The 13219-nt window shown below is 39.6% G+C and overlaps 1 protein-coding gene across 3 annotated transcripts in view; it reads right to left on the bottom strand.

Moving 5' to 3' along the window:
- Positions 1 to 1274: 1274 nt before the first annotated feature.
- specc1 (sperm antigen with calponin homology and coiled-coil domains 1) overlaps positions 1275 to 13219 on the bottom strand; it is an 81263-nt gene continuing 69318 nt past the window's right edge. For all 3 annotated transcript variants that reach the window (XM_055043502.1, XM_055043503.1, XM_055043504.1), the window contains 3 exons: positions 12466 to 12582; positions 7550 to 7609; positions 1275 to 2247 (listed from right to left, as the gene is read on the bottom strand). In XM_055043502.1, coding sequence (XP_054899477.1) covers positions 2158 to 2247; positions 7550 to 7609; positions 12466 to 12582 — 267 coding nt within the window. In that variant the 3' untranslated portion in view covers positions 1275 to 2157. The remainder of the gene's footprint in view (positions 2248 to 7549; positions 7610 to 12465; positions 12583 to 13219) is intronic.

Genomic DNA, 13219 nt, shown 5'->3' with positions numbered 1-13219 from the left:
ATAAAACAGTTTTTATTAATATATGTGGTACAAAATAGTTGTCTTACATTCCTTGTGTGTGATTTTATACTTCAATCCTGTTCAAAACTAAATTATTTACCGAATCAGTTATAAACATCTATGAACTCCTGACAGGTGTTGTGTCATGTTTTTATTTTTTTGTTTCCTCCAGAATCGAGCTGTAGCGTGAAATACTTGCATGTTGTGCCTCCCAAACAAGTTCATGCTCCTTTAACTTTGAGATTTTAACGTTATTTGATAGACAAAATTATTAATTTGTGAGGCGTTGAGTAAATAACTGCTTACAAGGCAAAATATTAAGTGTGGTGCGAATATGAATTTGACTCTTACGAATGGCACCCAGTTAGTCAAGGGACTCCGTCTGTGTGGAGCTCAGTCTCAATAGAAATCCAGCTGTTTTGGCCTCAGAGGTTTGTTAGAAAACATTAGTAAACAAACGGCATCAGGAAGACCAAGTGAGGTCGGGGAGAAAGTTGTGGAGTTTCTGGCTTACAAGGAATCTGCAACAAGCCCCACTCCACCTTCAGGAAGTCACTCCTCTATTAACCCGATGACAGCGCTTTTATCAACTTTGCATTGAGAAGTAGCTCATATAACGAGCTCAGCAGCTGTGGAGTTCCACCAGGTGTTTGCTAATTGCTGCTGGCTAGTCTGAAGGAGCTGGCTGGGGGGAGCGGTAGGGGAGGACTGCTCCGTGAGGTGGAAACGGGAAGCTTAGAAACTGCAGCTCCAGTGAGGAGCCGCCCCTCGAAGGCGGAGCTAAGTCCAGCGAGGCTTTTTACGCAGCTGAGTGGTTGCCACCAGAGACTGAGGGACTTCTCAAACACGCATGAAAGAATCAAAAACACTCCAGATTGATCTGATGGAATTTGATTTTTCACGACACTGGCCTTTTAAAAGAAGAAAACATTTTTATTCAGATTTTTTTTCATGCTATTGGTCAGAAATGTATCCATCAAAACCGTTAGAGTCACGTTTTCCAGTTGAGGACGACGCCACTTGGATCAACCTGCAGCCACAGAAATGTGTTACAGTAACAACAGTGTACTGTAACAAAGATGGCAGCCCTGCTGAGTGTTCCCACTGACCTCAGTGTTGTTCCAGTCCTGGCACTGGGCTTCAATGGGCCCAGTGGGAAAGCAGTTTATCACCCACGGAGCATCACGGCAGTTTGATTAAAGCACAAACACAGAGGCTGGACCGTTTACCCACAAGCAAAACATGACAAGTGAGAGCAGACACACCGACGAGGATTAAAAATAAATTCAGGATAATCCTTTATTAACCTAAAGTTACCATAGAGACCTATTCATCACCAGAGAACATATTCTAGTCTTTTAGTCAATAAGCAACTTTTGTAAATAAATAAATACAACTTTATAAAAAAAAGAAAGAAAGAAAACGACCGTCTGCAAATTGTAGCGTGTCAAAAGCTGGAGCGTCCTCCTTTTACATGGAAAACATCGTCCATATTTCAATGTGGCATGCAGCCTAATACAGATGCACACAGTTTGCTTCACTTTTTTTTTTCTTGATGGGAAATGTGGAAAACCTGTGAAAACCTGTGCAGTGCAACAGTCAGTTATTCCTCAGCGTCAGGGGCTGATCTAATCGCAGAGGTGGACGTGTTGTCGTCATATCGCCACAGAAGCCTGCAGCGGCTCCTCGGTGTGATGGGTGGCCCCGCCGGAGTCGTGTTGTGGTAACAAAAAGAGAACAAAACTGAGTCTGTCGGGAGCTTTTGATTTGTAAACAGAGCAGAGTGGTTTTAACGCTGCCTTTTAGAAACGCGTCGGCAGCACGGAGAGGACGATGGAAGACATCAACAACAGTTCTTTGTTTTTTCAAACTGTAAAATAGAAATAAAAATCTCAGCTGTGCTGTAAAACTGCTACAACATGTCAGAGTGACTCTGGATCAGTTCATCTGTGAACGCACTTCTCGGGAGAAATCTGTTTCGCCGACTGCAGCGCCTCTCCTTTTTTTTGGTCGCACTTCTGATTGCAGAGGTGAGTTCAGAAACTTGTTGGGCAGCTGCTGGGCGGCGGACAGCAGCGCCGGTCTGGAAGGAGGGTGTCCCACACGGAGACGGGACAGAAGAGTCGCCCTGATCGTCCCGTCCGCCTCCCTGATGCGTCAGGTCTCAAAGTATTTGTAGATCTGGGAGACGTACTGCATGACGCTCTGCCAGTCGGGCCTGTCGGTTTTCATCAACTCCTCAATGTCCTGTTTAGGACAAACACAGCAGAAGTGAGACGGGAATAAGACGATGTTGATGGTAATACAACGGAGTATCAGGGCCTCACTGAGAAATTAATCACAAAGTCATATTGCATTAACACGCCATCACATGGCAAAACCTGGTTTGGAAAGTGAAAGAAATGTCCAAATCACCACATTTAAAAACACTTCCTTAGGACACCAGAAGAAGCGTGATTTATATCATTAGGCTGCAAATCGTAACTGCATTTAGTCAGATATTCAAATGTATTTATATTTATTGATGCTTTAATTGAAAGAACAGTGAAAAAAAACAAATATTAAAGCTGATATTCTTAACAATATGGACAGTTTTTGGGGTTTCAAGCATTAATTGGAATTTCTAATGACGACAATGAATCAAAATTAAATTTATCACGATAAACGATACGATGAATATCCAACTCTACTATGACGTGCGAATTAGTGAAGACAAGTCCCCCAATCCGTCCACCCATCTTTTCAATCTCATTTATTCCAACAAAAATGAAAAAATAAACGTGATTAGTGATAAACTATCTTAAGTGGTTATGATTCTGGCCGGAGGATAAGTTCTCACTGGGTCGTCAGTCGGTTCCAAGTGAGAGTTTGGAGAACTTATGCAGTTTTTATACATTTATTTGTTTTTCATGGTGGATATTTGATTAATTACTGCAGTCAATAATTGGTGAATCATGTTAAAGAGGATATTAGACTCAGGAGCAGCGTGGCTCATGATCTATTCAACATACGTAAAACTGAAAACAAGCACATGCAGACACACTTTGCTTTTTAAAATCACTGCGAGATACGCTGAAATGAAATTAGCAGGTTTGTTGTCCTCTTCCATTCCTCTAAAATATTTGACATGAAGCATTTCACTGAATGGATCACAAGGGGAAAAAATATTTTTAGACTCTATTTTTATATTTATTAAGTTCCAGACCTGGGAAAAAAAAGACATCAAAACTTCCAAGAGGCCGTTTATCACCGAAAACCAACTGGGAGTTTTCCAACGACGCCTTAATAAATCCGCTGCAGCGGAAACCAGGTTTACACAGTTTTCCAAATTATTCAAGGGATATTTTCTCAGATTTTCTTAAATGGTCAATGCAAAAGATGGTCAGTACAATTTTCAAGTCATGAACTATTAAACTATAAATCAAACTTTGTTGAAAAAAGCTCCCCATGACAAAGTTTTTTTTTTTTTCAAAAATAACTCAAAATTCACTGTCCCAAATTATTATGCACAGCAGATTTTCTAAACATTTTATGGATTATAAAATCCATAAAAAATTTATAATTAATTTATAAAATGGATTATAAAATGTTTTTTATTATAAACATTATAATTATGTGTATAATTACAAAATTATAAAGAAGTGCAAACGGTTGTATTTCAATCAAACACATCTTAACAGACTGAGCTACATGTTAACCTCTTCTTTGGCATCACCTGCACAATTCTTGCATCTACTGAACTTGTGAGTTTGTGGAAAGTTTCTTCTTGAATCTCAACAAACTAATCAACCAGCTCTCTGAAATGAATTATATTGATTCAAAGAGCCCTGACACAAAATACCATCTATAAATTTAATAGCACAAAAAGAATTTAATCTTTACGACACTTAAATCCAATTTGCATAATAATTTGGAACAAGTTGTAATAAGCTGCAACAAAAGCAATGAACTGAACACAGGGGAAGGCTTCTGAGAAATTACGCAGAAAATTGTAAATTAGTCCAACAAAGTTTGGATTTGGACGCAGCAAGGCATCGCTGGAAGGACCTGAAAATGATGGAGTCCAAAAGTGCTGAACTTCAACATGTCTACTGAGAAATTTAAAGACCCATCTTCTGCAGAAAACGCTCGTAAAATTCGCAGGATTGTTTTCCCGAATTCCTCTGACTCACAGAGATGATTTGTTAAATGTTTTCTCCCTTAAAAAAACAGGAACTGACATGGCATGAATCTGACAAAAAATAAATGTAGCAAGGTTTCTCTGCAGACTCATTTCTGTAGCTGCCTCTATGAGATCACAACCCAAAAAAAAAAATAAGGAATTAATTTCTGGGATGTGTTCAAAGTAAGGAAGCAGGAAAAAACGGGGTCCAAAGTTCACCAGCAGTAAGGGAGTCAGGATGGATTTATGTTGTGGACATGGGAACAATTCAGTCAAATCCAACCACAAACGCGTAATAGAGAATTATAAGAAACCAAAGCGTGACCTTTGACCTAAACGCAGCATTTAGGTCAAGTCAAACTTCCAGATTTGGAGTTTTAAAAGCCACATCAGGACAAAAGATTTCCGCTGGGAGTTTTACGTCCGATTCTTATCGCAACATACTTGCTATTATCATTTTAATTTTTTTCCATTTCTTACAGGTACTATTTTGGTCAGTTCATAAAGCAGACAAGCATGTTTCAAACACAGAGTTTCCACAAACAAAGCAATTACTCTAAATGTAGATTTTTTTCTAATAATGATCGTCCTGGACTGGAATGTTAAACTTTAATGAGTTCCAACTTGCGGCGCTGATGTTAGTGTGTGTGTTGTTAATGCAGGGCTGAAAAAACATGCAGAGAGCTTGCAAACAAAGGTTGTGGGAGTGTGATGGAGTTTTTGTTTTTATTCCACATACATTAGAATGACAGATGGCGTGTTGCTCATTTCATAGGACAGGAAACAGTCGTATGGAAGCCCAGCTCTCAGGCTGCGTATTCCTGCTTATGTTGCTCCGAAAGAGCAGAAAATATTTACATGTAGATACAAAATTATGTTCAAATTATGTTTCTATTGCAGGTGGCATTTCAGGAGCTTGGCTATGAAGTTGATTTCTCCCACCAAAGCTTTTTATTATGGAGCTGAAAAGGGGAACGTATTGAACGCATCACCAGTTTTCTCTGTAAGGTTTCTAAAGGTGAAAGGTCATCAAATTCTCACCAGTCCAGTTCAAACGTACCAAATCCAAACGACTGATATCCATAAAATAAGTTATGTGTAATGACCACACAAGACTCCACCATTGAAGAAAAAAAAAAAAAAAAATCAAGTTTTAGAGGATTTGTGGTGGGAAACATGTAGGTGATATAGACTTAACTATAAAAAATAAACTCTTTTAAAGGTCTTAAATCGCAGCACATTTGGCAGTCAAAGGATCTGTATAGCACCGCAAAAAAACCAGCTTACCAGCTGTGAAGTTTGGAGGTGTGGACAATTCGGTTCTGGTGGACGATAAAGGATGAACGGCTGAATCTGCTGCCGCCATGACAATTTAGATTAAACATACCGAATGTTTCAGCAAGGCAAACCCAACAAAACTCTGACATGGTTTCACAGAAAGAGAACTAAAGCTGGTACTACGATCCAGCTAATCACTTGATCTGAATTCTACAGAACATAGAACTGAAGGTCAAAGGTCATAGAAGGAACCCACAGAACTGTGAGAATTTGAAGACATATTGTGTGAAAAATGGTCTAAAGTATCACCTGAGCAACTGATCTCCAACAGAGCTTTTTTTTAAATTTTTAATATTACTATTAATATTACTATTAATATATATATAAATATATATATATATTTAAATAAAGTGGTAAGTAATTTTGATATCTTTGGACAGCCAAAGGTAAAAATGGAAAGCCAATTACAAATTTAGAAATCCATTTATTCAGGAGACTGGTGATGTGTTGCCTCCCTCTTTTGCCTGATTTGTGCCAAAATCCTAAACCACATTAATGAAACATAACCTGATGCTCTGAAGTCAAGAGCAGTGTGGGGTTTCTGTGGATTTTAAACAGCAGAACAGCAGCGCCGCATGTTTTCAGTCGCAGATAATTTGGTCACAGCTGTAGGTGACAACATTATGATTATGGGCTGGAGCCTGAAACAAGAACTATCAATTGTCCTGTGATTGGCAGCTCATTCCAACACATGTTAACGGTTAATGTTGTCATTTACTGCTGATAAGAGTCCGGCGTGATCCAATCACAAGAAGAACGCAGGAAGCTGTAAATGTGATCCGGACGGATCAATGAAGCAATCGAATCCATCTTCTCTAGCGCAGCTCTGACTGTTTTAGATCTTAAACGAGAGATTATTAATCTACGTTTCTGAGATAAAGCTGGCAAAATAACCTTAACATTTAACGCCGTCAGGAAGGTAAAGAGCTGCATTTTGTTCCCATTTCCAATTCTTAAGGCTTTAATGTCACAATGACACTTAGAAAACCAAGTCAAATTGAAAACTTTTCATTTCCTCCTTACAGAATGAAGCCGTGCTTGGTACCCAACAGTGTTTGTTGAAATAAATCTGTAAAAATTACAATTCATCCACAAATTACTTTTTGTATTTTAAACAAAGCTAAAGTGCTGCACCAAAGTCACACGTGTTTGTGTTGCATTGACTCAGATGATATCTGAAGGTGATTGAGTGATGCTTAAATAGACTCGGACTGTCAATATTGCAAATGCAATTTCAGAAGTTCATCACTGGATCTGAGAACAAAGTGGACGTTTGGCCATAACCCAATGTTTACTCAATGTCTTTGGAATAATTACTACCCGAAGAGGAAAGACCAGCAGTAAATTTAACCATAATGCGAAATAATCCTCGGTTTCAAAACAAGAGTTAAAAGCTGGAATTAGCACATTTTGCTACCTGTTTACAGTAAGATGTTTTTATCCTGCGCTAGTTATAAAAAGCATCCATCCCATAACTGTCGATGAAAAGTATGTTAAGCATAACAGGAAAAACAAGAAGAATCTGAAACTTTGACTGTCTGCATGATGATACTAAGACACAGTTTACATAGAAAAACAGGTTTCAGTTTTACAGTAACATCCATGACTGAGCAGAAATGTTGGCTCAAGCTCACTGTGGAGTAAACTTGAACCGGACTGTTTACACAAAACACACTAGAAGCTCTCTTCAAGTGTAAACAGTGTAGTGTGGGTGACTTTTACTCAGTCAGGCAAGGGTTTTCCAATTAGTTATTTTTCTCACTACAACCGAGGCAACACAACAGAAATATGGATTTAAGATCCTCGGCAGTAAGTAATGGAAAATCTTTACAAATTTGGGAAAAAATGTCCTTTGGGTAAATTACAGTTGCTATAAAATCTAAGAAAATCAAAGTGTAGTATTTCCAATTTGTAAAGAGTCTAAGAGTGTGTGTGTGTGTGTGCGTGTGCGTGTGTGTGTGTGTGTGTGTGTGTGTGTGTGTGTGTGCGTGTGCGTGTGTGTGTGCGTGTGCGTGTGTGTGTGTGTGTGTGTGCGGCAGCTCTGCTCACCAGAGACGTTTTGATGCCAATGCTCTCTGCGGCCTGGAAGGCTAGAGTCAGATTCCGGACCTGAACCAAAACAAACAAACCGTCGGGTTTTCAGAAGACATGAACATCAGACCGGGAGGTTCGCTCAGCACCAATAATAAGCTCACAGACGCACCAATAAACAGTACAATCTCCCATCACATGGGCTTAAAACCAGCATAAGACTCTGCTTGTTTATGCGACCGTCTTGGTGCATTACGTTTTCCTGCGTGTTTCTGACAAAGGTAATAAAATGAATGTGCAAATGTCAGATCGAATGTAAATGGGGTTACTAAAGGCTTAAGTTTCAGAGCCAGAATCCCCTAAGAGCCTTAAATGTATGAAATATAATACGTGTAGGAAAAGTGGGTTAGATTCACAAAAGTGGAGGCAGGGAGCAGTTTTGACCCGGGATAATGAAATGTTTTGACAGGAAATCAATGCTAATGGTCAACAACACAGTTTATGACATGGCAGGGACAGAAAACTCAGTGAGTTAGCAGTCAGACACAAAGAAGGTGTTGTTTGTGAACATAAAGTGTTCTAGCTAAGAAAACACCTCGTTTTATAAATCATAAGTTGAAGCAAAGAAACGGCAAATAATACCTGCCCCCCACAATTTCATTTTTTGTACCCCTAAACACAACAACAGACATTTTTTTTGTCAGTGTTTGGACCAAATGAGCAGGTTTTTTTCACTTCCCTTCAACAGATTTGTAGCAATAACTCAAAGCAACTTCTTATGGCAAAATTAGATGTTTTTGTGACCGATTAAGATTAATTCGTTTCTGATAGGAGTAGAAAAAGAGAAATAAAAATACCAATGCACCACAATTGTGGAAAAAAAAAATTCAAACATGACAAAAACAGGACATGCTGAAAATCATCTATAGACTTCTCAAAAAAAAAAAAAAAAAAAAAAAAAAAAAAATCTTTATTTGCAGCACACCAATCAAATCCGTTCTTAAAACTACTGACAATTTCATTGTTGTCACTTCTGGTCAGACGAAATAAGATCAAAAGATTACTTTAAGCTTAAATTAATCAAACATATAAACACCTTTGCCTTTATTGGAACTGTCAATGGACATTTAGAGTTTGAGATGTGTAACTGTGTCCCTGGAATGACTTTAAAGCAGCTGCATTACAATTACACAGCTAAAAACTCAAAAATAAACAGACTTATTCTGTGGTAAAAAGAGTGAGGCTTTGAGGTGCTTCTTTACTGCTACTATACTTTACACAATAAGAGTGTGTCGCTAGTATATAACCCCCCCTCCCCGCTATTCTGCTGACAGTTATTACAAGAAAATGCGAGTCGGAAATGAAAAAAATGTCAGAAATGTTGATGAAATGTTTGTTTTTGTAAGTGACTTTTTTACTATTCATCACTGTGATGAAATAAATGCAGATTTGGCTTGTTGAAGAACACTTAAATCTCCATGTAGGTTCCCTGTCTGTTAGGTCTTCAAGCTGTTCTCAGACAACTTTCCTCAGGGCTTCCTACATGTACAGTTAGAAAAAATGTATATAAATTCAGTGGGATATGGAGCAATGGGATATATATATATATATATATATATATATATATATATATATATATATATATATATATATATATATATATATACACACACACCCAGGTACAAATCCCAGAAACCTTTTTACCTAAAATCTAAGCAGACCCACCGTGTTATCTTCCTAAAAGTATCTATGACAAAAGGTGAAGGAGGTTAGTAATGGGATTATTGGGAGGATGGATTACACCGGGAGCAGACTGGGTGTTTGGGCCTCAGGGAAAGTCACTCAGAACGCGTTATTAAAGGCAACACACGTCTATTGAATTATTCAGAGAGATGGGCCGTGCAGCGTCTCCGTCATCAGCTCCATGTCACACATTCACGCCGACTCGGCCGTACGCTCCCACCTTCACGCGACTAATTCGTCAGGTGGAACATGTCAGGTCTGGTCGAAGGTGTTTATCTATCGCCGCGATGTGAGAGCAAAGTGACGGAGGGAGGCAGCATATTGTCTGCAGCGTCACTGTTTACCAGCAGCTTGTCTGTATTACAGATCTGTCAGCATCACGTAAAGCATGACTACACAAACATTCATGATTCATCATCATCCTTTCTTAGAACGCGGCACGGCTAATATAAAAGACCCATGAAATGGATGCAACTCCATTAGACAAGTCTGTGATGATATCAAATGTAAATCAAAAATGTTATTTCCCACTCGGCTCATAATGTGGTGTGCATAAGCAGACAATTTCCACTTTAGTCACTCTCACTCGTACCACTATGATGGAATATTATGGCCGTACTGAGAAAAACACAAAAACAAAGTATGAGAATAAAGTCAGAATATTGTCAGAATAACGTCAAAGTGTTACGAGATTAAAGTTATAATACTGTGATATAATATTAAAATGAAAACATATTCAATACAGTCATAATGCTGACTTTATTTTTGTGTTATTTTGACTTTATTCTCATACAAGTTTATTTCCATACTTTAATTTTCTCCCATTGCTCCATATCCCACTGCCTGAATATTGTTTTCAGGCAGTTCATTTCTTGCAAGCTAAAGAGGCCCAACATGCACTTTTTTCTTTGTGCACATTTTCGCAGGTGCAAAATCATCCAGTACAAAACAAGGCGGAGAAAGGAAGTGAAAAACACAAGAAGCAGATCAGATCATTAAAGCTGCAAACCTTTTTATGGACTCTGAGGATGCTCTAAACAGGAAATGATTTCTAAGTGAAGCTTGTAGTCAGAAAGTGTGTGGCGCAACCTTCAGTACGTAAGAGACGCTCTGGTGTCCTGATGCGAACTGACAAGGAGCTGGTCACGCTGCAGAAGCTGCTGTGACTCACTGAAGTATCTCGGCATCTTAGTTGGAGGTGCGAGTGATTTGTGTGGACGGAGGGTCGACACGTGAAAAATGCCACACTCGTCAACCTGTGCAACACGTGCCTTAATTAAAAATAATAAACTCCTTTTACCGACATGTTTTCTGATTCTTTAATTCGTAGAAATTCACTGACTGGGTTGTAATTCAAACTTTAAAACCGCATCTTGTCCGACAGCACGATGGGGGCAGGATGAGGTGAAAACGGGGCTGGATGCATTCAGCGCGCCTTTCAATAAAGGCATTGATTTCCAATCACTGAGGTTTGATGAGCCGAGTCCCTGATTACATGCTGATGAAACACTGACCCACTTACTGAGGAAACCTTAGACGCCGCTTAAAATGAAAGAAAAAGGACAAAGTGCACAGATTCTGTAACGGTTTGAGCTTTTTGTTGTTCCATTCCGCATTCCGACTACACGGTCTATTTTATTTGGATTTATTTGGTGTTAATTTAGACTGAACATATTACTTAAAGAAGTGGCTAATGTTCCCATGGTATCTCCAGAGGAGCTGCAGACATCAGCAGGTAATGTCGCTTCTGACATGGCAGCTGTTAATAATGAAACCCTCAAACATGGCCTTTGTCAGAGAGCTGCAAAAAGAAAATCTAAATAAGTTTGCAGTTCGCCACAGGCCAGGTTTTCAGACGCAGCAAACATGAGGAAGACGTTGCTCTGATCGAATCAGAGCGAAACTGATTGCCTGGCCTACGTGCGAACCTCTACGTGATCCAAATCACTGCCGCCGCAGAGAAAGGTGGTTCTACAAATTACAGACGCATGAGGGCTGAATGGATCACAACACTTTACAGATCTCTATTTTTTTGACTTCCACGTCATAACGACGCATAACTGTATGTTGATCACCCACATAAAACCCAGAAAAGTGTTGAAGTTTGTGGCTCTAACATGACGAAAATTGGAAACCTTCCACAAATGATAAATGGTCAACATTCCCACTGTGTAATTAGGATGTTGAATGAAGATATTCTCTTAGATATACAGTTGGTAACATCGATAAAAAAATATTTTTCTGTACATTTGTTAATAGCATCATCAGATTAAGACAGAAAAAGAATCTGTGAAAACATTGAGCTCTTCTACCTTCCTCATGCGGTCCCACTGCTATCTGCAGAAATACACCTCTCCCGGTCTTAGCACGGTCAATCACCCTCGTGTACAGACTGCTCACACACCACACTCCTACTGTCTGCTAAGCTACAGAGGAGCCTCCTGTGAATGTTCAGGCTAGTTATCATGAAGAATCAGAATGAACAGTTTTCTTGTAATGGTAAGAAAACTGTCAATCTTCAGCAACATGTACACAAACATGATTGACAGAGCTAAGACCCTCCTCCTGGCTCTGATAGGTTGTGTCTGACCAGGGGAGATGTGTTTCTTTATAAAGGTGTAGCTGAATCAAGAGAAAAAAACCCACCTGCTTAGAGTTACTTTTGAAACATTACAAATCAGTAAAACATTTTGATGTATAATGATGAAACTTGAATTGGTGTTTTTTGACTTTGTATTTTTTGTGTTTTTATGAGGTAAAGCATTTTGAACTGCATGTTGCTGAAATATCAACTTGATTGATTCTGCAGATGGCGGAGGGGCTCAGTTTTTTTTCACAGACCATCAGTCTCACATTAAACTGTCAGAACATAGTGAGTCTTAATATGTAAAAAAATAATAATTTTAAAATGTGTGCAGACGGCAGGCTTACCCCTCTACTGTATAACTGATTGTGAAACAAGGAGGCCAACCTGCTGTTGCCTTGAAACTCGAATGTTTTCCCATACAGAGTTTCAGCTGTTCAGTCAGTGTCCTCCTTTATTGCTTCTTTTTATTGTTTTTTCATTTCTCTGTTCTCTAAATAGTGTTGCTTTTTGACCCGTCTGACCTGCATTGAGGGAAGCGTTCCTTTATTTTTTGGAAGCAGGGGGTGTTTTTCACAGCGTTGGCTCCTGTGCAGGCTTCCTGTACCTTATCTTGACTGATGAGCTCCTGGTAAGGGATGTGAGCAGGCAGGTACGTGTGCAGGAGGGCACAGAAAGCCAGGCCATCGCTCCAGCTGCTGCTGAAGTTGGTCACATCGATATTCTGTTGACAGAGGAAAGTATTTATTTATTATTCATCAGTAATTACCAGCAGGAGAAAGAGGAGAAAACCACAAGATCACAGGATGAAGTCACAGACAGTAATTATGGAGACCTTAAAGCATCCATAACTCGGGCGGGTGAGCGGGCAATATGAACAGCCCATTAAGTCAAAGAACCACAGAAAACAACACGACAATTAAAATCTAATGCTATTATGTCGCACTCTGGGTTTTCCAGACTCCATTTAAGGCTGCTAGTGTTTCCACCAGCGGCGGGTAAGAGGATCTTCGTAGATTTGCCGTCGACGAGGTCTCTGATCTGCCCTCTGGGGGAGGAACGTGCACAGCGGCACGTCCAGCTCCTTCTGTTTTTGTTTGTGGGATTCGCACAGAAATGTCACCTCGCACACGATGCATTCAGTGTATTCTGGGCCTGAAAAGTCTCGAGTTTGAAGGAAAGACTTCCTGCGGGCCATTGTTTGGAGGTTTGCATACTCCCCTGTTGAACAGATAAGTTATTTACGGGGTCTTCCTGTTCCATGCCTCTCATGAGCTTTTGGGAACCAGCCTCGCAGTTGAGGAGGCTCTCCTCCTCACATTCCAGAAACAGCTTCGTCGCCAAACATAACATCTCGGGTT

Source organism: Poeciliopsis prolifica, unplaced genomic scaffold (assembly GCF_027474105.1).
Source record: "Poeciliopsis prolifica strain line A6 unplaced genomic scaffold, Auburn_PproV2 SCAFFOLD019, whole genome shotgun sequence".
Classification (NCBI taxonomy): domain Eukaryota; kingdom Metazoa; phylum Chordata; class Actinopteri; order Cyprinodontiformes; family Poeciliidae; genus Poeciliopsis; species Poeciliopsis prolifica.
Note: the sequence above shows the minus strand (reverse complement) of the source record. Positions and strands in the feature narration are given on the sequence as shown.